The sequence below is a fragment of the Adiantum capillus-veneris genome, unplaced genomic scaffold (assembly GCF_014529385.1).
Source record: "Adiantum capillus-veneris isolate H3 unplaced genomic scaffold, ASM1452938v2 Hic_scaffold_957, whole genome shotgun sequence".
Taxonomy (NCBI): domain Eukaryota; kingdom Viridiplantae; phylum Streptophyta; class Polypodiopsida; order Polypodiales; family Pteridaceae; genus Adiantum; species Adiantum capillus-veneris.
The window spans coordinates 21,303-48,043 of NW_028221912.1; the positions used below are offsets into that span (position 1 = coordinate 21,303).

At 42.7% G+C, this 26,741-nt stretch overlaps 2 protein-coding genes across 2 annotated transcripts; both read left to right on the forward strand.

The window, feature by feature from the left end:
* Positions 1-17,889: 17,889 nt before the first annotated feature.
* LOC147416450 (uncharacterized) lies at positions 17,890-18,417 on the forward strand. The gene has a single exon (XM_086508345.1). The coding sequence runs from the start codon at positions 17,890-17,892 to the stop codon at positions 18,415-18,417; it is 528 nt and encodes a 175-aa protein (XP_086364471.1).
* Positions 18,418-19,925: 1,508 nt separating this feature from the next.
* On the forward strand, positions 19,926-21,170 carry LOC147416451 (uncharacterized). Its single transcript, XM_086508346.1, has 2 exons — positions 19,926-20,310; positions 20,374-21,170. The coding sequence occupies exons 1-2, from the start codon at positions 19,926-19,928 to the stop codon at positions 21,168-21,170; spliced, it is 1,182 nt and encodes a 393-aa protein (XP_086364472.1).
* Positions 21,171-26,741: the final 5,571 nt, after the last annotated feature.

Here is a 26,741-nt window from a genome sequence, read left to right on the forward strand (position 1 = left end):
TTCAAGAAATGAGGGAAGAATGTAAATGGCTAAGACAATCTCAGTGGGTGGGAACCGGCTCCTGTGAGACGAATAGTGGATCAGTCAGTAATTACCACGGCAGTTATCACAGTAATTCCCAAGGCATATAAATAGGACCCATTACATTGTAATTGGGTTGGCATTATTCGTGGGCATGAATCAAGTCATTTGTCTACTGTACTTCTGCTTAATCTTTTGATTCATAATCCTTAGCCCCGAACTGTTCTTGAGCTACATCCTCTTTATCTGTAATCTTTCACTTGTAATTCTAAATACAGCAGCCCAGTGTACTTCAAACATACATACTTTGTACTCATTCTCTCTCTGAATCTGAATCTGAATTTGAATCTGAATATCATTCTCAGTACTTCAGACTGTTTCTCATTCCATTAGATGTATTACAGTTCAATTTCTATTTCCTTTTCCAGTCTACTGCTTGAACTAACACATCACCCGTAGTTGTAAACTTCTAACACTGGAATCAGCTATCTAAAGAGATCAGTTCCAATTCTAGCCATCGTAATTCTCTCTCTCTCTCTCTCTCTCTCTCTCTCTCTCTCTCTCTCTCTCTCTCTCTCACACACACACACACACACACACACACACACACACACACACACACACACACACACACATGAGCACACGAAGGAGAAGGAGATAGAGATGGAGCAAGAGCACTTCTTAGCTTATACCTCCAAGAATGAGGATTTTTAGGTCAAGTGGACCTTTTATAAGAGTTTGACCCATTCACACATGGGTGCCCACAATGGTCAATCGTTGCAAAACTACTATAAAAATAAAATAAGTGGTGCGCCTCTCATCAGCGATCACGTACACACCTATTGGACCGACAATCCCGGTCCATGATTCAATCAAATAAATAATAAGACGTCCGTTGAAGGTGATAGGGTGTCCGTGAGGGTTAACAATGAGCCTATGCATCTCTTACATCCCAACGAGCCTGCTTAGCTGTAGGAAAAACAGCTCTAGCAACATCAATCCTGCCACTAAAACCTGCAACATCATCTACTTCGCTTGTATCCATAGAATCAAGACGTACATCAATGCCCTGCAGAAGATTCCAAACACCCTTTGTCAGAATAACATGTTGCATCATGTAAGCCCACATTGGGTAATATTTCCCATCCAATCTATCCTCAGTAGCAAACATCTTGAACACATCTGTGTTGTTGTCAGCCATGGAGAATGTATGCATCTAATGTGAAAACTGCCCTGAAAGAGGAGAAACAAAATGGGACTAACGCATGCTATAGAGCACAACCCAAAGAAGCCTATAAGAGACTTATAATGCAAAAAATAGCATCGACAAAAATTTTGCACAGAAGGATGAAATTGCCTGCACAGTACTATCTGTAATGGAAATGGAGCCCGAATGAAAATTTTGAGCAGAGCAAGTTCTACTAACTATCTCGAAGTATTTGTCAACATGCTGACGCTCACCAAAGCTCACAGAAATCTAAGAAAGTGAGCAGGCGTGTGTTGGCGATACTCGCGACTAAGCCCGGGAGGATGTAACCTGCTATGATACGAATTGTTGGAAATAAGGTTGCAGGGAAACACAAATAGATTGGAGAAGACGAAGGAAGCTCAAGGCTCACAACAAAGAGTAGTATTAGTTAATGTGCAATGGAAAGGCAAGATAGCCTTAGAGTGATGGGCGTATATACAATGCATAGGGGGAACAACCTCTCGGTGAGAAAAAAAATGCCTTGACAATCCTAAGTGTAATCACACACATCATTTCCACATGTATGTGATGTGTGTGTTCACACACATCACTGCCACATGTATATGGTAACACGAGAATGAGGGGGTAACCTCATTCTCTTATGGTTGGGGGTGAGCTTAGCGGCCAGACCCTCTTGGGTAGCATGCCCATAGTGGCAATGATGTGTTTGTTCACACACATCACTGCCACATGTATATGGTAACACGAGAATGAGGGTAACCTCATTCTCTAATGGTTGGGTGGTGAGCTTAGCGACTATACCCTCTTGGGTAGCATGTCCATAGCGGCATTACACTGTAGTAGTAACAACCTAAAACACCATATTTAATACCGGTCATTCCTCTCAATGACTTTGATTGAGTATTTAACTTTGACCTCTTTATTCATCCAATTGATAAAAAGAGAAAGAAGACAAAGATTGACTCAATAAAAATCAAGCGATAAGAGAGTGTAGAAGAGAATCAAAAGCAAAGCAAAATATAAGATAGAAAGGGTCAAATGTATATCTTCTATAGGTTTTCTCAATGGAGGTTTTGGATAATCCTTTTTCTTTAAAAGGGGAGTAAAAATTGTAAGTTATTTGATTAAGGTGCCCATGGTGTGTTCACCATCTTTGTGGAGTGTCATGAATATTTTTAGCGTTGAGAGGGTATGGATGTGCAATCTCGGGGGGTTACTAAAAAATATGTAGAATAGCATGTGAGTTCAACAAAAGGGGTAATTTCTCTTATGAACTTATAGAAAATATACATACGAAAAGGTGTTTTAAATTGAATAAGTGAAAATTTTGGTACATAAGAGATCTCTTTATTGAGGAAAGTGGTACATAAGGATCTCTATATACCTCAAAAAATCTAAAAGAAGGTGTTTTATAAATACCTCTTGAATGCACCTGCTATACAAGGTCTCTATATAGTGACCTTTCTGAGTGTTCAATGAAGCAATTTGGGGAGTCCATTTGCTTTTGCAAAATTTTGGTGTATCCAAAAAAGAAATTAATCTCCTTTTACTTAAACTTCTAAAACAATGTGGATGTATTTTCATTGTCAATAATAGAGGCGTCGAGCTTGTTACCATCCATGGCATGGAGTTGAGCCTCACCCACCAAGACGTCAGGATGGTCTTTGTGCTAAAAAAAAAAAATTGTCTCAGTTGCTTTGCTACAAACAGAAAATCTATTGCTTTCCCTCTCTCTAACCCTCTTTACGTGTTGTCCGATACACATGGCATCTGCCTTTTTCTCTCCCCTCGACGTGTCTCCTCCCCCTTTTTCACTTCAAAGCTATGAAAAACATCTCCCAAGATACCCCTTAATCAACCTCAACGAAAATTGGCAAGGCCTACTAGTCCTTTTATGACAAAGAAACAACTCTCTTTAGTTGCAAATATATTTGGAGACGTGGCAAACCTCCACACTGTACAAGTTGAATCGGGTGAACTAGGCCTAGTAGGAGGAAATCTTCTACTCTTCACCATTATATCTTGCAAAGGGGAAAACCAAAAAAAGTAAGTACAATCCATTGAAGCAAGTACCAATTTTTTTTTGAAAGAAATCTTTATGAACGGTGTCTCTGGAAAAGACAGGCAAGAGCATCACACCTATAGAAAAGTAAACATATTTTATACTTTCAAAGTAGAGCCTAAATCAAGTTTTTGTCTAAATAATGCACTCAAAAGCCATCAAAGAGAAACTTCTATCTATACTCTTTATAATGAAACTTAAAATTTTTGAGCAAGGAGAAGGCATCCAATTGTTACGCTCTTTGCATTTCAAAGGAAACCTTAAGGAATGCAAAAATGAAAGGTAGAAAATGAGAGACTTTTGAGTCCAGGAAATGTAAAGTAGAAAACTTAGTACTTTGTCTATACTTATAATAGTTTTAATTCTTGGAAAGGTCGTGCAAAAAATGAAAGGTAAAAAATGAGAAGACTTTTGAGTCCTAGAAATGTAAAGTAAAAAACTTAATACTTTGTTTATACTTATAATAGTTTTAATTCTTGGGATTCAGGGGTGACTACTTTTGCTTTTTAAAGCCATTTGAAAGGTGGATTTACTTTGCATTTTGAAGGAACTCTCCTCCATGTTTCATTTAAGGCTATGGTCATGCGAAGCTTAATGGTTTGTTACATCAGCCTTTTTGTTCGTTAGTGTGTAGATTTTCATCGACTTACTATGTCTAAAAGAGCGTAATTTTCAAACTATGTCAGTTTCTTGCCGATCAATCCTCTTTCTCTCTCTCTATTGTTTGCATCTCACTCTTCCTCACTACTTGCTGCTACCTGTAACGTTTTAGATTGTCAAGCTTGCCTTAGTTAAAATTGTCGAGACTTATAGACAACTAAGCTTTGTGTGGCCATGTCCAAATGAACCTCCCTTTGTAGGATTGCACAAACCTTCCATGTCGTAAATGATCTCTCTCTAGCTTTACAACTCAAAGCTCAATAGTTGCACGTATGTATTCGTGTTTTTTTTGTGTGTGTGTGTGTGTGTGTGTGTGTGTGTGTGTGTGTGTGTGTGTGTGAGAGAGAGAGAGAGAGAGAGAGAGAGACATGTTGCCTTTGTGTGTGTGTGTGTGTGTGTGTGTGTGTGTGTGTGTGTGTGTATGAGAGACAGAGTTAACGTGCCATTCGTTGAGGTGTTGGAGCGTTCCAAGAAGGCCTTCCACATTTGCATTGCAATACTGAAGTGCAACGAGCTCAATGATTCAACAATAGGAGTTTAATGATTTTTTGTGGATGTCCTGCACGTATTGTGTGTGTGTGTGTGTGTGTGTGTGTGTGTATGAGAGAGAGAGAGAGAGAGAGAATGCAACGTTATTGATTGCAAGATTTTGTGTGTGCTGAGAAATAGAGAATGGTTCATGTGATTCATCATGTGTGTGTGTGTGTGTGTGTGTGTGTGTGTGAGAGAGAGAGAGAGAGAGAGAGAGAGAGAGAGAGAGAGAGGACTATCACACCAGCATGAGACAGAGGGGGAGAGAGAATAAGCATCGATCTTACAATCAGCAATCAACAAAGTGACGATCAACAGAATCCACAATCAAGAATCATGAATCAACATTGACATCTACAAAATCGAGAATTAACGTAATTGAGAAATTTTGATCCGACAAATCCAAGGTAGAAGGCGTATAAGTCCAAGGCAAGAGCGGACCTCAACAGATATCAAAGGCGGACGACAAGAGGAAACTCTGGAAAATCTTGGATATTTTTAAGGTCTTTATGCTAAATTTCTTGCTCTTGCCTTGGGTTGACTCAGAATTCAAAGGTGAATCTCCAAAGTCATAGGTGGGATTGCACTAGCGCCTAAGGACAAATCAGATTTTTTTAGGCAAATCTCAAAAATTTGTAAGGGGGTTGCACTAAATCAAGGCGAGGCACAATACTTTCTCCCAAAAACTCAAAAAACTTACATATGAGAAATTTTAGGGGCAACTCCAACTCTGATCTCCTCCAAACCCTTTCCTTATGTCACGTGGTAGGGGCCTCCAAGGTGTATTAGATATAGTCAAGGAATTTGTAGGTGGGATTACACTAAACCTAGGTTTTTCTCGAGCACTTGCGTACAAATAGTTTTTTGCTATTATTCAATAGATCATTATCTATAATCTTTATAATGGAGCTTGAAAAATTAGAGGACGGTGAGGGTCTCCACATGTCATCTTTTGGTTGATTTGCACGGCATGTTGAATCAACACCAAAATTGAGTTGTTGAGTCCCTACTGGTTGACCTCCTTGCTATAGACACATTAAAGAGCCTTCAAAAATTACATGAAGTACTCCAATGCAAATTAATTATTTCCCACACGGTGATGGTGACACACACACACAGTGCACACGCGTATGCGTACACACACGCGCGCAAGTTGTCAGGCGTACAATTTTGGGTACTATAGTTTGCACGTTGTTGAAAAAAGGTGGATTTGCACAATCTCTCTCTCTCTCTCTCTCTCTCTCTCTCTCTCTCTCTCTCACACACACACACACACACACACACACACAGGTTAACACGATGTCAGGCGTACATTTTAACTATTTCAAATTTGTAGGTGGGATTACACTAAACCTAGGTTTTTCTCAAGCCCTTGCATACACAATAATTTTTTGCTATTATTCAATAGTCCATTATCTATACTCTTTATACTGGAGCTTGAAAAATTAGACGAAGGTGAGGGTCTCCACATGTCGCCTTCTGGTTGATTTGCACGGCATGTTGGATCAACACCGAAATTGAGTTGTTAAGTTCGTGGTGGTTGTCCTCCTTTCTATAGACACATTAAAGAGCCTTCAAAAATTATATGAAGTACTCCAAATTAATGCAAATCAATTCTTCCCCAATGCCTTGAAATAGTCAAAATGGTACACCTGCAGCCATGACTCGACATACTGTATGTGTGTGTGTGTGTGTGTGTGTGTGTGTGTGTGTGTGTGTGTGTGTGTGAGAGAGAGAGAGAGAGAGAGAGAGAGAGAGAGAGAGAGAGAGACTACCCTTGCTAACCTGGTAGCCCTTCAAAAGTGACCCCAGAGCGTAACACCAACCAAAATCTATCTTGCTTCAACCAATAGAGGGTCATGAAAATCATGTTTATTGGCAAGTCATGGTTTTGATAGCATGGCACAACAAAATCAAGATGGTAGAAATATGATACATTGTTATTGGCTGATTAGCAAGGAGATATGGGCACTTTGAATTTATTAGAAGTCGTGTGAAGAATGAGTCGCTCGCAACCATTTGACTAAAAATACTCCATGTGCTCATTAGAGAGAGAGAGAGAGAGAGAGAGAGAGAGAGAGAGAGAGCTATCCAATCATAAAATCAAAAGAATTGAGAAAGGGAAAAAAGGTTGGAAAAAGAGATAGCAGAGATCTACTCGATGAATCTTGATCTCAAGATCTAATATGAGAGAATGAGAGAGAGAGAGAGAGAGAGAGAGAGAGAGAGAGAGAGAGAGAGAGAGAGAGAGAGAAGACATAGCTATGCATTGCTATCTTGCTAGAGTGATTCCCAGGACTATAGTTCCATTCTCCTCACACGGGCGAGCACACACACACACACACCTACCTGTGTGTGTGTGTGTGTGTGTGTGTGTGTGTGTGTGTGTGTGTGTGTGTGTGAGAGAGAGAGAGAGAGAGAGTAGACACACACACACACACACCTACCTATATATGTCTTCGTATGTGTGTGTGTGTGTGTGAGAGAGAGAGAGAGAGGGAGAGAAAGAGATCTCCAATTTCCATGATTTTCTTGGCCGCAGCAACGCGCGGGTCACATACTAGTAGGTATAAGATACCATAGACTGTCGATGAATGAGTAGTGGCTCTTTGACTTTTGGGAAAGAATTTACCCTTCAAAATGCAATACAATTTCACTTAATTACCTTTTAAATCAACCCAGCAAAAGGAAGATTTTGGTCAAGGCTTCAAAAAGTAGAATCCAAGGAACAAAGCAACATTTGATGAGGTTTAATGACCTTGATGAATTGTGTATTGAGTGTCAATGCACATTTAGGGTAAAGGGGCCTATTATGGGACGGGGTCCAATGTAAGAACAAATAAATAAATTGAAAACGAGCCGGTTTTAGTACGAAGTAGAGCTAGTGGTTCAATGGTTAGCGTGATGTGGTACAGTCTGATTCGTAGGGAGTGTGGTTCAAATCCCCTTTTTGGTTGTCAATGAATTGGTCTGAACGTGAAAATTTTATTGGACCCCATTTTTTTCCACGGCGTTTTCTTATTCTCTCTCAGATGCATCAAGTAGGCCATCGTGACCGCCATCACTTATGCTGCAGGTGCACCGTGTCTTGTCCTATCTTCTGAGCCGAACAGAGCATGAAAATTTGCACCACAAAGAAAACACGCCTGCAGCTCGCTTAGCTATCTTAAATATGGCCCCTTTACCCTAGGACCACCCCAATTTTCAAAATAGGTTTGAAAATCATTGTGAAGGTGAGGAAATTGATGCGATGCCAAAAAAGTTATCCGTCAGAGTTCATGAGAGAATGGCCATTAGAAGAATGAAGCTGATTGCCACAAGTAATGTCCGTTACACCAATTATTGAGGTTTATGAGCTTCAATAATGTGGAGGAAATTGCCCATCCACAAAGGGTGCACACATGCAATTGAAGGTTCACCATAACCTCAAAAAATCTCTGATGTGGCAGGTTGCTTTGTCATCCATCTGTGATAGTGAGAAGGCTTTGAGGAAACTGTTACGTGGTTAATGGAGGCATGAGCCCAACATTTGACGTAAAAATTTCTAGCTTCTATAATTTAAGAAAAACGGTTCCGAAGGTTTCTTGAAGTCCTGGACAACGGTCTAATGCCAATTCAAGACTGCACATTTGAGTGGAAAGCTTGGAAATGGCCCAAAGATAGTTGTTTTTTCAAACCCCAAACCAAGATCATATATCAGGAGCTCATGCATAAGGACAACTAGTTCACCCCCTTCAACAAACAGTGGAAGATACAGTGGACAAAAGCTCGGTGGACTGGTCACCTTAAACATTTGGAAGCCACAGTGGCCCCACTTCATGAAGGTGTTTTTATGGAAGGTGCTTTGGGGAGCCCGACGGGCGTCAAGATTCAGGCACGAGGTATAGGATCCGATAGATGCTCTGGCTGCCGGGGGCTAGTGAAGACCTGTCACACCTTTTTATGGAATGTCCAACCATAAGAGGTTTGGCGGGGAAGGTGTGCAACTGGATTCAAAGAACGTGGAAGATTGGTTTCTTCAAGAAGGATCTTTCTCTTGGAGGAAAACGCTTTCGGAGTCCTGCCCTTCTTATCAGTACCCAAATTGTTAGATTTTGCTTCTTCTACAATATCTGGAAGGTCAGGAACTGCCGTGTCTTCAATAATAAAGTTTCTGTGGCTAGTTTCTCAGTAATTATTCAAGAAAGCAAAGAATTGATATATACGATAAGTAAAAGTCATGACTCGAATGATTGGATTTGGGCAGCACAAGCCATTCGGTCAAAGCCTTTATGGTTGTAAAGTCTGATGTAATATATGCCTCTCAAAGCTCGGCCTGGGCTTGAGATTGATCTGTAATTTTCTGTTCTCTTTCTAATACAATCACTCACAATTGTGAGTTTTCCCCAAAAAAAAAAAAAAAAAAACGGTTCCGTAGGCAACCATCGTCAATGTGGGGAGCATACATGGAGAATTTGTGTGAAGGACACTTGTTCGAGAAAGCGATTTGCAAAGAGGAGGCCTCATTATTTTAATTTTTTTTCCATAAAGGCGCGAGAGAATTTATATTAGAGAAGAAAAAATTACAAAAAAACATCTGAGACATCCGATACATCCAGATACAAGGTGGATCAGAAACAGTGAACTGATTACAAACTAGGGATATAGTTACTCCGCACAACATCAGATTAGTACTAGCCTGAAGTTCCTCGAAGATCACTAAGAACCTGTTGGATGTGTAGAATGAGCCTCAACCCATTATTATACTGCCTCTTGATCTTTTCTCCCTCATTCTTGCAATCGTCTATCATCCTTTGCAGGTGAGTGTATGACCCGTCAAGAAGGACCTCATGTTGCTTGTTGAGATTAGCACTATTATAATACCCCTTTACACACACAAGACTCATGTTTTGAGGATGCAGATGGCAAAAATGGAGTAAATAGTCCCTCAATTCTTCAACCCTTCTAGACTCAAGATGAAAGAGGCTCCGTCTTTGTAACTCTTTTGTACTGGGGTTTATTCACCCCCTTTTTATGGGTACTTTGTATCTCTTTTCATCCTTTAATTATCAATTTCTACCCTTTTCAAAAAAAAAATGAGGAGGCCTCATCAAGTAACACTCTCTCTCTCTCTCTCTCTCTCTCTCTCCTTCCTTATTGAATGTGCCCCGCCATACATGGAGCTCCATATTCTGGAGCATATATGTAAGAGGTATTTGCCTCGCCTGTCTCATCGTATGGGTTGCAATCAATACTGCCTATTCCAGCCCCCATCATGAGACGCTTACAAATACGACTACGATGGCCTCTTCATTGTCGCCTTCTCTACCCATGCCATCAATTTGTGTGTGTGTATAAGGGTACCCCACACGAGAGGGGGTAATTGTTATTGGATTACCACCCCTCCCTCGCATAACTTCACCTCTTTGAGGTGCAGATGGATTGCGCAAAGGTTACCCCCTCTTCCCTTTTCGTGTGTGCTTGTGCACAAGTCAAATAAAAAAGTAAGTGTCTTGTCTTACGAATTACCCCCTCCCACGTGGGGGGGTACCTAAGTGCCGATTTTCCTATTGGCATTGATCTCCGCCTTGGATAAGTAAATCTATATCTATACTATAATAAAGGGAAAATTATCAAAATACCCCTCTATAGTAAATCTATTATACTATACTAAAAGGGTGAGGGATTCCCCCCCGCCCCCCCCCCCCCCCCCCCCCCCCCCCCCCCCCCTCCCCTCCTTTACACATGGTGAGAGCTCCTGATCCGGCTGGTCGGTCGTGAATTTTGAGAAAAGGAGGAGAGAGAGAGAGAGAGAGAGAGAGAGAGAGAGAGAGAGAGAGAGAGAGAGAGCGCTTAGGTAATGCCGGCTAAAAGACGTTGTGCATCAGCTCTGTGTGTGTGTGTGTGTGTGTGTGTGTGTGTGTGTGTGTGTGTGTGTGTGTGTGAGTGAGTGAGTGAGAGAGAGAGAGTGAGAGAGAGAGAGAGAGAGAGAGAGAGAGCCTTTTCATCCAATCATTTTGTGAGAGGACTGAAACTCCCTACCTTCTTTAGTTCGCACGAGGCTCGCTTTAAGTAGTGAGTCGTGTGTGTGTGTGTGTGTGTGTGTGTGTGTGTGTGTGTGTGTGTGTGTGTGTGTGTGTGTGTGTGTGTGTGAGAGAGAGAGAGAGAGAGAGAGAGAGAACTGAGAATTGAATCATGTGACTCCCTTCAAGCAGGCCTGAAAATTGCAACCCTGCTCGCCCTTCCTTTATTGATAGCCTTGCATGTGCATGGCAAAAAGATTTTAGCTCTTCCCATCGAAGGGCCAGTTGGCCAAAAAGCCTTGCATGCGGGAAGGGTTGCTCTTTCCAAGCCCTTCCTCAGGAAGGGCAACTTTAGTAAGTGCCCTTCAAGGTCTAATATCTTATGGGAGCATAGGTTCATACTATCCAGGTGTGGTGTGCCAGACGTGCCATATTACAATTTACATAGGAAAAGATTTTTTTTTAAATGCTTGCCAATTTTGAAACGTGTGTGAGACAGACGGTAGACCATCTAATTTTTGAAAAGCACGGGAAAAGAAAAACCACTTCCTGCCATCTGCTCGCGAAGAAACTCTCTGCCATTCGTGATTCGGGAACCCCTCGCTCTCTGCCATCTACTCACAAAGCTTGATTTTCAATCATCTCTGAGTCACTCTCTCCGATTGCAAGCATTGGTAGGCTGCGGCCGAGGGATGCAGCCTGCTTTGCTTTCGAGTAAAATAGATCAAACTTCAAAGTCGAGGCTCAAGCCCAAGAAAAACCAGGTTTGGCAAAAGTGGCCACCTCCCTTTGGTTTGTCTTGCCGCTTCTCTCTCTTCTCATGCGGGTTTGGTTTTTCAGGTGGAAGGCAAGAAACTTTTCGTTTGTGACTCTCAATTGTGAGTCGATTTTCCCGAGCTTGATTTTCAATCATCTCTGAGTCACTCTCTCCGATTGCAAGCATTGGTAGGCTGCGGCCGAGGGATGCAGCCTGCTTTGCTTCCGAGTAAAATAGATCAAACTTCAAAGTCATCTACTCACAAAGCTTGATTTTTAATCATCTCTGAGTCACTCTCTCCGATTGCAAGCATTGGTAGGCTGCGGCCGAGGGATGCAGCCTGCTTTGCTTCCGAGTAAAATAGATCAAACTTCAAAGTCGAGGCTCAAGCCCAAGAAAAACCAGGTTTGGCAAAAGTGGCCACCTCCCTTTGGTTTGTCTTGCCGCTTCTCTCTCTTCTCATGCGGGTTTGGTTTTTCAGGTGGAAGGTAAGAAACTTTTCGTTTGTGACTCTCAATTGTGAGTCGATTTTCCCGAGCCATGTTGGACATACACAAAGTCCATGCATTAGCAGCTCCTGGGACTTGGAGTAGTCCATCTGTCAACCCTTGGCCCGTGCCTGGAATCACAACCTTGCTCTCTCTTCTGCCAAGTCTTGGTAAGTTTTTTTTAGCTGTGCTCACTTGATTTTTGACATTATTTGTTTTCCTCAATGTTTGCATGCAAGGTGCATTGTGAGAATGGCCTTTGGCAGCACTTATTACATACGTCTCTCTTGGAATTTGAAAACTTTCGTCAAGACATCTGTGGCATACTTGTTGCGGGCACATGTATTTTTTTTTGAGAGGTTTTCTACCATCCTCACAATGGATCAAAAATGAAAGGGGCTACAAGGGTTTTTAAGGAGATCTAAACCTACACTATTACTTTAGCTTATGAAAACACTTTGCTGAAGTTTTCTCTAGATGCGAGCTTTACATGTTTTGATGATCAAACATGAAGATGCATTTTGTTTCATTATATGAAGTCGAATATGTCTGTGTGTGCTTGATGGACTATCAAGGTTTTGCTTGTCACAAATCTATACTAATAGATAATGGGGGAAGGGATTCCGGCCCCTCCCCCCGCTATGTGGCAGCATGTGCTTGATCCAGCCACTCCAGGCGCACGGATGGCGAGACAGTGAGGGTGTTTCTTGCATCTCGGCTAATGCGACACAGGAACAGCATGCCTTGTAGACGAGGTTCGAACGAGAGAGAATATGAGAGAGAACTTTTTGTGGCTCACGCCCTGAGTGCAAACCAAGACACACACAGAGCGTGCGAACGCAAAAAGAGAGAATGAGAGAGAGAGAGAGAGAGAGAGAGAGAGAGAGAGAGAGAGAGAGAGAGAGAGACTTCCATTGGCACCTGTCCAGGCCTAGGCCAGTTCGTTGAGAGCCGGGCTGGAGAGAGAGAGAGAGAGAGACTCAGAGAGTGCCCACTGCTCTCTGATGGCGCTCCATACTGCCCTCATGCGACATACACATAGAGAGAGAGAGAGGGAGAGACGTGGCAACAACCCTGACGGCCACTTCCCCTCTAATTTGTGGAAATTCCCAAAATACCCCTCAAATTTCATTGTCTTAAATTCCCAAAATGCCCTTCAAATTTTCCAAAGTTCCCAAAATACCCATGGTTGTGAGATTAAGCAGACTGATTGTCAATACAAGATGCTAAAACTAAAATTTGAGTTGGTTATGTATGCTTTGGAGATGAATTACTTCATTTCATTTTTTTTAGACATAATTGTCTTTCTTTCCGAGGTAATTTGTGACAACTTTTCCGGTCCCCCCCCCCCCGACACGCGTCATAAGCTCCTCACTCCGGCGCTCACGCAATGTAATCTGAGGCTCTGAGCGAAACAAAGAGAGAGAGAGAGAGAGAGAGAGAGAGAGAGAGAGAGAGAGAGAGAGAGAGAGAGAGAGCGCCAGCGGCCAGCTTATTCATGGGCTTCATGTACGATTGCAAGCTTCATGTACGCTGCAGTCTTTGATTTATTTCAAGCTTTAGCCGCTTGCACTTGATAAGGGTCACGCTCTCACTGCAATAGCACTGTTTGTCGTGCAACCTCCAGAGACGGCCGGGCCCCACACGAGTGCCTCCTTCTACGAAGCAAGACACTGCATCTACCCAACCTGCAAAGAAATCCGTCAAAGCCGATTGCAAAGCAGCGCCTGGGTCGTAGGTTGCGTCTCTCGCCAAGGGACTGTTCGGGGAAAATCATTTCCTTGAATTTGCCAAGAGGAAATTTTAAAAAATTATGTTACTTTTTCAAGTTTTTACACTACTTTGGGGCGGAATTTCTCCTTTTCCCCTTGCCCTCAGTCGGCATTTTTGAAATTGAAAACGGCACGTTGAGACACTGCGCCAAGGAGACTCAAGAGCTTCATAGTTGAAAGTTTCTTTTCTATTTTAAATTTTCATATATAACCCCCTAACTTCTAAGGTTGGTCTAAGCTAGCAAGCATCCCGCCATCAAGGGGGCCAGTGATCGAGAAAAACATGTTTTCCGAACACTGCGCCAAGGAGACTCAAGAGCTTCATTCTCTGTTCAGAATCGGTGTAGTCTACTGTTTGTAGATACTAACAAAGTGGAGAAGTTCGAGAGCACCCTACCACTCACACGAGCGCCTCCCCTATCCCTCACCCTCGAGCCCCGGTGATCGAGAAAAACATGTTTCCCAAACACTGCGCCAAGGAGACTCAAGAGCTTCATTCTCTGTTTAGAATCGGTGTAGTCTACTGTTTGTAGATACTAACAAAGTGGAGAAGTCCAAGAGCACCCTGCCACTCGCACGAGTGCCTCCCTTGTCCCTCGCCCTCGGGCCTCGTCATGTGGCAGCATGCTCCTGCCTTTAAAGTTGAAAGTTTCTTTTCTATTTTAAATTTTCATATATACCCCCATAACTTCTAAGGTTGGTTTGGGCTAGCAAGCATCCCGCCATCAAGGGGGCCAGTGAGATCGGGAAAATGTGTCTCAGCTTAATATCGTGCCGTTTCCAATCTAATATGGTGTCCTTTCCAATTTCAAAAATGCCACTTGAGCGTAAGGCAAAGAGAGAAATTCCGCCCAAAATAGAGGAAAATAGTGTAAAAACTCAAAAAATACCCCTAATTTTCTAAAACTGGCAAACTCAAGGAAAGGAAATCTGTATGTTTGAAAAAATGATTCCATCCGATACATTGATAAAGGCACTGCCATTATTTGGTGCCCCCGCTACCGCCACACAATGTAGATTTCATGCACTATTACCTCCCCATGGATTCTTCCAATCCAAAAGTTTACTCTGGCAGATAATTTACATCTGGCTATTTATGTTTGATTGATTAAATAAAGCTCATGATCAACCAAGATTATTGTTTGGGGCCCACGCACCTAGCAAGTCGCGGTTTTCAAAGTAGACGATGTCGCGTGCACGAGCCCAAGGCCTAGCGCTGTACACTGGTGCAGATCGCCCTTCTGAGGGCTCTTTTCATTGACGCCAATCATGGGCTCTATCTCACCCGCCAGTTGTGTTTTTTGGAGCAGGTTTGTAGGCTTTGGGTAGCGGTCCCATGTGCTCTCTCTAAGCATCAATGGTTTCATTAATACAAAGCACCGCTACTAAGAAAGCTCTATCTCGCCCACCAATTGTGTTTTTTGGAGCAGGTTTGTAGGCTTTGGGTAGCGGTCACATGTGCTCTCTCTAAGCATCAATGGTTTCATTAATACAAAGCACCCCTAAGAAAGCAACAATATCCGCTACACAAACAAACATGGATAGAGCAGTGATATCCGCTACACGATGATTTCGTGATCATAGAGCAACAGCGAAAAAGAAGAAATATTCGCTACACAACATACATGGAGGGGAACAGAATAAGTCTTTCTTTTGTAAGGTCACTAAAGATTGCTCTCTGGGATCCGGCCATGACAATGGAGAGAGAGAGAGAGAGAGAGAGAGAGAGAGAGAGAGAGAGAGAGAGAGAAAGTCTTTCTTTTGTAAGGTCAGTTAAAGATTGCTCTCGAGGATCCAGCCATGACAATGGTGCGAGAGAGAGAGAGAGAGAGAGAGAGAGAGAGAGAGAGAGAGAGAGAGAGAGAGAGAGAGAGAGAGAATAAGTCTTTCTTTTGTAAGGTTACTTAAAGATTGCTCTCCGGGATCCAGCCATGACAATGGTGCTTGAGAGAGAGAGAGAGAGAGAGAGAGAGAGAGAGAGAGAGAGAGAGAGAGAGAGAGATCCGATCTCGGGATCAAAGCAAAGCATTGCAGGTGGCCATCTCCTCTTTGGATCAGAGATCAAATCAGTACGGCATGGCGTTTTTGAGGAATAGAGCCTTCAACACTTCCAATCGAGAGTAGTGCATGCACACTACAGGGAAGAGGCCGGGTGGATCTTGGTGAGCTGGTGACTTTGTGCCAACACTCCAATGGTCCTCAACTCTCCAAGTTCCAAGGGCGGACTCGGCCACACCTTGGCGATCGCTATCTCTAAGTCAATACGGGCTTGCTTCATTTCTCCCTCTCGCTTCAACTTTCAAAGTTGAAGCACAGCCTACAGGACATGAGGGGCTCTATTTTGGGGCGGAATATCCATACTATTATAAAAGGGGGAGAGATTACGGCTCCCTCCCCCGAACAGTGTCGTTGCCTCCTCGCTCCGACCAGTGCCGACAGTGTGCCCTGCACTCAATGCGCTCAGTGAGAGAAAAAAAGACACACACACACACACACACACACACACACACACACACACACACACACACACACAGAGCTTGGGAGAGCTTTGCCATGTTTCGATAGCTGTGAGCCGAAGGCTACAGACAAAGGAAAGGGGTCGTTGGGTGCCCACGAGAATTTACACAGCAACACCAATGCCTTCAGGTTTTTTGACCGCCCACGCCAGTGCCGTTGGGAGAGTAAGAGCCCACAAGAATTTAGAGCAACACCAGAGCCATGCCATTGCCGTTGGGAGAATTTAAATTCAACCTCAAACTGAGAAGATGGCCTCTAAAGATAAGGTTGACAACACTATTTCCCTCTTATTATCCACTATTCCCCTGGTATCCGATCCTCTCTCCCCCTGTATAGCCATAGCCTGAAGGCATTTTGCTTCCTTCCACACGGCCTTGCTACATACATTTGGTTGTTGGGTACTTTCCCCTCCCAAACTGCCACAGATTCTGCAACTCCATCCCCATTATCTAATGTACTGCTACCAGGTACTTTTGCAACACGGTTGTGACGACTTGAATCCATTCTTAACAAGCAAGGGTAAGTTGGTACGGTGGTAAGCATGTGATCAAAGCAAGGCAGGGGGCAGGGTGGTAGCTATGGAGAGCTGCAAATACGAGAGGTATAGAAAATGGCAGATCTAAAGCATATGAGCAAGTGGACGTTTTCTCAACTAGCAAAGGTGAGGGTGCAAAGCGAACCTCAGGCAAGGAGCGTGGAGGCAATATAGGTGCGTTTGAGAAGGTGGGCAAGAGATGCTATGATAGTTGGGCCACACTGGAGCTTGAGGATAAGAGAGGCCATGCCGCCGCCGAAGACGGCGCCGTTTTACTAGTATGTTGTTATAATTTATCAAATGATGTCTCTAAGGAGAGAATCGAGATTCTTTTCATTTGTTTTCCACGTGCAAAAGAGGTCTATCACATAAGTATGCATAAGGGAAATAGAAAGAGACATTAACTTTGTTCAAAATAGGGAGAGATGTGACATCGCTTGTGTAGCATCTTTGGTCTATTGTATTTTCATATCACTAAATCTGTGTTTTTGATGGACTATTGAAATTGGCTTTAATTTTAAAACACCACACGTTTGCACTTTTCAATATCATCTCTTGTATGTAACGCTCCTTTCATCTTTTTTCTATGTGTAAGTTTAATTGGTTATGATTGATTATAAAGACAATGTTTTGTTTCATACGGTCCAAACCTTGTCGCATACATAAATTATTTTTTCTTATGCAGCCTCAAAGTTCAACTTGAAGAAATCAAATATTTATCAAGGTGGCTTTTGGATTATGGCTTTGTACTGACTAAAAGATCAAGGCATTCTCTCTTTGCTGGTATGTTAGCTTTCTTTTGAAGTCAATAATTCCTCTTCCCTTCAAATGTGTTTCATTGAAGGTGATCTGATTGTAAGATAGCATGCATCTTTAATAAGAAGCATTTTTCTTTTGTGAGTATGAGTACAAATTTCTATAGTTATGGCCACAGAAAAGATTGATAAGAAAAAGAAGCAAGTAGATCTCTCAAGCTTTTACAAAGCTGTGGAAGATAGAACCAAAAGAAAGCAGAGGGAACTACCAAAACAACGAGACCAAGTGCTAGAGCAGATCTTTGGAGATGGGCCAAAGATAGACATAGAAGACGATGAAGAAGTCCGTCCAAAAGTGCAAGATTCCAATAGCTTGGAACCATCTTCTAAGTCTAAGAAGCAAAGAAGATGGAGACCAGCTTGGAAACTTGAGCACCCTTGGGCTTATCCAGTGGTTGTTGAAGGGATGTTGAGAATTAAATGTGAGTGATGTGTTTATTTAAAGTACAAGAACCCTTTTGCAAAAAAAGGGTCTGTCACATTCCAACTTCCCAGCTTTGACGGAGCATAGGGAATCGGATGAGCATAAGGAAGCCGTCTTCGAGTGGGGAGAATAAGGAAAAGCGGATTTGCATCCCGCTCCTTGATTATCTGGCCACCTTTGAAGACAAGGAGAAAGTACGTGTCATCACAGTTATGTGGCAAGCGTACTTTGTGGTGAAGTGTGCTGGTCCAATGGAGCTCTTTGAGAAGCTTTGCTTTCATCAGATTGAGCAAGGCCTTCCAAATAGGCCACACCATTCAAATTATGGAACTTACATTAATAGAGCTACTGGTATGGAGTTTGTGCAAGCAATGAGGGATGTTCTTTGGAATGCTCTATGTAGAGAAATCCACGCAAGTCCCTGGTATTCCATAATGGTTGATGATAGTACTAATCGGGGCAAAGAGGGGCACCTGATTGTCTATGTTAGCTATCTTAAAGAGGGAGGGAAGGGGGACAATCATGTCACTTTTGTGAAACTCATAAGAACTGACGATGGAGGAGCAGAAGCCAAGTATGATGCTTGTCACCACTGTGTGACTACTATCTATCCTTTTTGTTGATTTCTTTCTTATTATCTATTTACTTTCACTTTTTGGAAACACCCCTCGGGAAATCTAATTGCCCTGCATTGCATAGCTAGTGTGGAACTGTCCAGAGGGAGTCCAGGCTTGAGGGCAAGAGAGCACTAAGGTTGGACAAGGACTATGGTTAGCCAAAGTGGGGTCATTGACTAGCCAAAGCGAATCCTTTGCTACAGAGGCTATACTTCAGTTCTGGGTGTGGCCGCAGTGTACAAAGAGGGTCGGATGATCTAGAAAGATACAATGGCAGCATCTCCTAAAATTTAGGGAACTGCTATTTTGGGACCTAAAAATGTGTTTGCGTCATTACCTCCGGAATGACAAGGGGAACATTTTCTTACTCTGCAGTACGTGAAGTCAACTGGGCAACCGGTTGGGAGATTTTTAGGCGGCAATCCCGAAACGGGAAAATGCTTATAAATGTGCCAAGTGGCACCTTCTGGTGCACTTTCCTCATGCAAGAGAAGGGGGCGCTGATTTTAGAGAGGAGAAGGGCTCATTTTCAGATTCTGTCACAGGTTAAGAGCTGTGGAGTGCTTGCTTTCCCTCCTATGTACAGTGCGGTGCCACGAGTGATGCCCTGCACGCTACGCACTGCCCTCTCTCTCCCCTATGGCAGTATGTTATGCCCCACTAGTGGGCTTTTCATTTGACCAATGTACAGTTGTGTGGCTTCATGCGCGATTGCCAAGGCAAGAGCCTCTTGCACAGGTACTGGATTAGCTAGCGGCTAATCCCCCGCAGGTACAGGTGATTCGGAGAGGTTTCACGCTCGAAATCTCGTCCGATTCAAAGGGCAAGTAGCCCTACATGTGCGGGAGCTCGAGGACTTGCTACGGATGCGACCGGCACGGGAAACGGAGCTCGAAACAGTAAATTACAGCTTGCTGTGTATTTTTGCAGGTTTAGGGTTTTGGCCCTGAACGGACCCTAATACCCCCAGGAGGTTCGGGGACACAAGGGGACCGTTGTACAGGTGATCTGGCGCATTTTCGGGACTAAAAACAGAGAATTCAACGTGTTGCAGATTCTCTCCAGGTTTTGCAAAGTGCCCGTATGCGTCGAGAAAGTCATTCAATGCGTGGGAATACTGACTGTGAAGTGTCCTAGTACAGTTATGCTGCCGAAATCAGGCCGGAACAGTGGAAATTCAGCCGAGTTTGTGCGGGGCAGCTTGTAGGGAACCACAGCGTTTATTCCCTCTTTTGAACAATAAAGAAATACCGAAAGGGGCGCCTAAGTTAGGGGCCAATCTGGTGTCGGTCTACTCATATAGGAGCAATCTAGCAGCCTGTATCCCTCTCCCCTTTGTTGTGTCTTGAAAGTACAGGTAAAGTGGACGACAAATTAAATGGGTGAAAGTTAAATCAAGGTTTAAAGTAAAGTGTACCGCCCTTTTTGGATTGAACAGGCCGGTTTCAATGCTCTCCTTAAGTTGCTAAAGGAGATGGGATTGGCTTTGCAAAAGCTTGTATCACTTGCTAGTGATGGATGCTCACAGAGGTGGCCTTATTGCGAGGCTAAGAGCTGATGTTCCCCATCTTCTTCTTGTGCATTTTCTTGCTCATCGTGAAAATCTTGCAGCAAGTCAAGCTGTAGATTATTTTCCAGAACTTGTACACCTTGACAAGCTAAGTAGAAGTATTTACACTTGGCTTCATGCATCAAGGAAGAGGATGGATGATTTTAAGCTCATTGAGGGAGCATTAAATTTGCGAGAGTTAGCCATGTTGCATATCCACTCTGTGAGATGGCTATCACGTGGACAAGTGATGGAACGCATGGTGAAGGTTATGCATGCATTGCTTATGGCATTTGGAAAAGACAAGCCAAGAATTTATGATGAACTCACAATTTATGCAAATCAATTCTGTATACATTTGCTGGCAGATGTATATTTAGAATTGAATATTTTGAGTTATCAGTTCTAGTCAGATCTTGTGGATGTTGCTAACATTTCAGGATTTGCTGATGTGGCACTTCAAAACTTGAAGAAGAAGTTCTTGCGAGATTCGACTAATTGTGGAACAAGATATCTGAAGCAATTTGTTGAGCAAACAAAGGGTGGTGAGATCACTTTTATTGATGCAGGTGGCGATGTGAATGTTCACAAATTAACATATGACAAAATTGAGGGAAGTAGCAAAGGTGGTGCTTTTCAAGATTGCATGCATTTGGGTAAAGAGTTAGTCATCAAAATTGTAGAGAATTTGATGACAAGGATGCAAGAAGACATGCCAATTTTTTATGCTTGCAAGCTTTTCAGCCCAAAGCATTATCCAAGCAAAGCACTAATGCTTGAAGATTGTAGCAAGAAATGGTTGTTGAAGATACTTAAGCAATATGGAAAATTGATAGATGTTGCAGAAAGATGCATGGGAGAGCTTGACTCGTTTACAACAGTAATGTCTACTAACTTTAAATACAAAGGCTTCCGTGAAGGGTGGGAAGCATGCAAAGCGGACATCACTATGCATGACTCATTTCCAAACTTGATGAGGCTTTGGCAAATTCTCTCTATAGTTCCTGTGAATACGGCCCCGGCTGAACGAGGATTCTCTCTTCAAAATTGCATCAAATCAGCCCATAGAACAAGCATGAGTACGACAACCCTCGAAAATTACATGTTCATTCGATTGAATGGACCCTCAACCACTTCTGACGTGCCTTGGGATGAGGTTTTCTCTTTATGGAGCAATAATAAAAAAAGATCAATCAATGTCTCTGCATAGATGGCTGCCATGCTATGTTTTGAGTGATATTGTTATCGATGAAGCTCTTAGAATCCCTCATAAAAGTTTTGAGATTTTGCATTATTCTATGTTGGAAACTTGTATGAAGTCTTTTGTATTTATGCCTACCTTATGAGATGAGAAAAATTGAACTCCAGCAAGTGGTTCGATTTGCCATGTAAGTTTTGGCTTTCAATGATGACATCTTAAAGAGTACCTATTTGTATGCTTTACACTATGTTTCATTGTTATATTGTGTAGCACAGTTTATGTGACCGTACTGATAGAATTTTTTACGTTCTTTGTACTATTTATTGGCTTCATGAAATTTTGGTTCATGGCAAAAGTATGAATTCTTTTAGCTTGCTGAGAGTGTTAGTACATGTAGCATGACACTGTTGAAGGTTGATTGATTTTTTTTAGCTTTTCTAGTTTCATTATGTTTCCCTCCTTAATACTTATATCAACAAAGATTGGTCTTCATGGAATTGACATTGGACCTAGGTATCCTTTGATCATGTCATGTTTTGACAAGTGAAGTCTTGTCTGAATTAAAAATTCTGATGGTCATGAGTATTCTTGGTCGAAGCATCTCATTTACTCGCTTGGATGAATTTCTGGTTTTCAAGGAGTTTACATTTGTGGAATTCTATTTGAGAAACATTGTATATCAAGTTGTTTTTACAGGAGCACTATTGTCTTTTGCGATTACATGATGAAGAGCCAACAAAGGAAGATGAAAATGCACTATCCATGAAGTTGAAACGCAGGATTCACTACAAGAGGCTCTTCACATTAGCGACGCTCACACAGTGACGCTCAAAAAAAAAAAATCCCGGCGTCGCTATGAGCGTCGCTATAAGCGTCGCTATGAGCGTCGCTATAAGCGTCGCTATGAGCGTCGCAAATTTACAAAGAAATTTGCGACGCTCATAGCGACGCTTATAGCGACGCTCATAGCGACGCCAGCTGGGGTAAAAAAAATAACCGAGCGCGCCCAAAAACTCAGATCTCAGATCTGAGTTTTTCGGCGCCCTCAAGCAAAGAACAGGTAACGCTCTCCCTCACTCTCTCTCTCTCTCTCTCTCTCTCTCTCTCTCTCTCTCTTTTTCTTTTACACACACACACACACACACACACACACACACACACACGAGGAGAGGAAGGAGAGCCAGGTATGCTCCTTCCCTCTCCTCATTCTCATGTTCCCTTCCCCTCTTTCTCTCTCCCTCGCTCTCTCTCACACACACACATACACACACACACATAGTGTTTTTGAGAGAGAGAGAGAGAGAGAGCGAGAGAGAGTGCAAAAACGCACACACATACATAAACAAAGAATGCACACACACATTGAGAGAGAAAAAGAGAGAGAGAGCATGCATAAACAAAAAACGCACGCATTGAGAGAGGAAAAGAGAGAGAGAACATGCATAAACAAAAAACGCACACATTGAGAGAGGAAAAGAGAAAGAAAACATGCATACGATCCAAAAAAACGCACACACATTGAGAGAGAAAGAAAGAGAAACTAAGGGAGCGTCGTAGGAAACTAATTAAAATTAAAAGACCTAAAGATCTAGCCGACGAGGAGTTGAACTGAAGACCTATTATTCAAGAGAGAAATGGCATAATCAATCTATCATACTTGGCATGGGTGATAGAAAGGTTATACCATTTATCTCTTTTTATTGGCACACACATCCACACACGCGCACACACACAGGAAGAAGAGAGTTATAACGTCGTAGGAAACTATCTTAAAAGACGTTAAAGATTAGGTTATATGTAGACTTACATTAAATTAGATTTAGGTTTATTTTTAACTAGATTTACGTTTATTTAAGATAGATTTAGATTTACGTTATATTAGATTAGATGCGGGTCTCCATAGACTGCGATGCCTGCATGAAGCGGGTGAAGAAAGCCCTCAATGGAATATAGGGTATTGCTGCCTTCACTCATGGTGGGCTCCGTCGATCCAAAAGTACTGGTGAAATGTCTTCAGAAGATAGGGAAGAAGGTGGATCTTCAGGGCGGCAAGAGTCACTACATCCCCGACACAATGACCATCTAGACAACCTCTAGTCATTAGACTTACGTTAAATTAGATTTAGCTTTATTTTTAGTTAGATTTACGTTTATTTAGATTTACGCTTATTTACGTTAGATCGAGTCCACGCAAGAATTACTTACGGTTTAGGGTTTAGAGTTAGACGAACAGTGAAAAGATCTACTGTGAAAAGATGTTAAGATGAAGTCAAGTGCTACAGCTAGAGAAGAGGCAAAGGGATTTTGTCCACTACATGCAGTATCATGTAGACGTGGGTGTCTAGATTTCTTGTACCCACAAATATAGGTATTGACCAATAAAGACGAGATTATAACCCGGTGGTTCTGATCTCCGTGCACCTCTAGACCGAGGTGTGCGGGGATTGGACATGACTAGAGAATGTGAGGTAAAGAGAGAGAGAGAGAGAGAGAGAGAGAGAGAGAGAGAGAGAGAGAGAGAGAGAGAGAGAGAGATAAGACGAAGAATGCCAATAGAATATTAAATTTGTTGTCTAGGTTATAAGCTTTTTATCCTCATTATGAGTAGCGACGAGGATGTGGGACCGTCCAACCGAAACACCTATCTCTCAACGAGGGTCTTATGTCCTTGTAATCAATGCAAGCATGCTGTGCGACAGACAAGACGTGTTTCTTTGCAGCACGTTCGCGAATTTGGCGAGTTCGATCCATCTATTATAGATCGAGTTGTTGCTAATTATAACTCGTCGGACTCTGACGCTGGCCAACAAGCAGCAATCTTGCAACCCAATAGACGTATTCGCAGGCGCTTTGGTCAAGCAGCATATGTGAGGCCACAAGATGTAGCCTCTGACAGCTCGGGGGATGATCATGCAGAGCACATTCCCAACGAGACAATGTTTGAGCCCGAGATTGATGAAATGATCGAGACGATCATGGATTCAGAAAGGCTTATCTATGATGATATGAAAAGTGAAGCCGATACATCATTGTATAATGGAGCACGTATGTCTAGATTAAAAGCACTCCTGGTTCTTCTCAACATGCAGGCAAAGTTTGGATGGAGTGACACTAGCGTCACAGCGCTTTTCAAGTGATCTATTACAATTAGTTTACTTTAATAGAACTCTAAATGTATAATGATCTGATAGATTTTTACACGACTGTATCATATTTTTATGTCGTGTAGATTGCTGAAAGAGCACATTCTACCAGCTGACAATGTGATGCCAGATTCCCGAGATGAAGCAAGAAAGATTTTGCGAAACTTGGGGATGGATTACAATTCTATCCACGCTTGTCCTAATGACTGCATTCTTTTCAGAGGGGAATACACAGACATGGAGAAGTGTCCGAAATGTGATTCCGAAAGATATCGAGTAGATCTCCACGGGACAAAAATTCCACAAAAGGTTTTGCGACATTTTCCTTTGCTTCCTCGCATCAAGCATTTCTTCGAATGTAAGTCCATGGCCGCCCTAGCATCATGGCATGAGGAGAATAAATCTTCGGATGGTGTGCTACGAATTCCTGCAGATTGCGCAGCCTGGAAACATATAGATGGAACATGGTCGGATTTTGCCAGGGAAGCTCGAAATTTGCGCTTAGGCTGGCTATGGATGGCGTAAATCCATTTGGTCAAAGATCAACATCTTACAGTGTATGGCCCGTTGTCATCGTCAACTACAACATTCCCCCGTGGTTGACTACGAAGAAGGGGCACCTATGGCTAAGCTTGATTGTGCCAGGGCGATATAAAGTGGGGAATATGGATGTGTATCTTCGTCCACTATTGGAAGAGCTACAACAATTGTGGATTGGCATAGAGGTGGTGGATATGAGCCGACACACAGGACGACGGAATGCTTTGATCAGAGGTATTCTAATGTGGACCATGCATGACTATCCCGGGCTAACAGAATGCTCAGGTGATCTATTGACACTCCTCTCTCAGACACTGTAAATCTTGTTTTTCCCCATAGTTGATCTATTATCATGTGTATACATGCAGGGCTTCAAACAAGCGGATACAGAGCATGTGTCACATGTGGACCTAGACTGAATGCACGTAGGGCACCCTCACTGAAGAAGCAAATCTACGAAGGTCATCAAGCGTATCTTCCGGAGAATCATGTGTTACGCGACGGCTTTTTGGGAAGAGAGCCACCAAGGATGTCTGCACAAGCATGGTTAGAGCAGAAGGAGATGTGCGATGACGGATTGCCTCCAGGGATGAAGAGACTATCTCTATGGTACGAGTTACCATACTGGCCCCGACTCGTGATCAATCACTTGCTCGATCCAATGCACATATTCAAGAATGTGGGTAATCTACTATGGGACCATTTGACCGGCAAGAAAGATACTTTGGGAGCCAGAGTTGACCTTAGAAATGTGGATCGTATGGAGCAATATTGGCCGCAAACAGCGTCTGATGGATCGATAAAACTTCCTAAAGCACCATGGATTTTCACAGGAGCCCAAGAACGCAAAGTAAAAGAGGCCATTCGATCTTTGCGGACCCCCACTGGCGTAATGCACTCGCTCCGAACGTGTTTTACTAAAGAAGGAAAGCTTACCGGTTTGAAGTCACACGATTGGCATAAAATGTGTCAGGTACGTTCATAGTGGACTTTAATATCATTGCATAAAATGTGGACTTTAATATCATTGCTGCACATACTTTACAGTTTATTTTACCGGTTGCCATTGAGGGATGTTTGTCTCTCGACATCCGTAACACAATCTACAAACTTGCAAAGCTGGTGCAATGGATCTCACAAAAGGAGATCGACGTAGACTCCATACCATTCGCCAAACTAAATGCTGCGGAGCTTGTGTGCATGTTTGAGAAACATTTTCCTACTACAATGCTAACCATTCAGGTGCATCTTCTTATTCACATAGTTGATGAGGTGGAAATAGCTGGCACAGTTCATTCCAGATGGATGTTCTTCTTAGAGCGTTTCATGAAAACGCTTAAGGGATATGTGCGTCAAAAGGCACGTCCGGAGGGTAGCATGGCAGAAGGTTGGTTGGTATCAAAGTCCCTAGTGTACATTGGAGAGTGGCTAGACGGATTTGATAAATCCCGGGACACGCTATGGCGAACCATAGATGATGAGCGCATATCTGGGATTGTCATGTGCAATCTCGGTGTTGAGAAGAAGATGACGGAAGATCTAGAGGCTAAAATCAACCGATTTTGCATGCTTCACAATCCAGTGATGCAAAAGTGGATTTCACAATATGAGGATGCAAAGCAAGAGCGACAAAGGGCACGAATCGAGTGGAGACGGGGAAGACGACCACCGATGCACTATCCAGCGGTTCTGGAGAGCCTACCAACCTTCATGAGCTTAAGATGGTTGCACAACCAATTGAAAAGCGCACAACAATGCGGTGACGAAGTGACTGAAGAAGAGTGGGAGTACTCTCGGGGTTGCGCGACCAAGGTAAGTTTGCAATGTACGACTAGCAAGTGACTTTATTTATAAACGTTTGAACGGCCACTCATAATCTTTGTTCGTTGTAGTATAA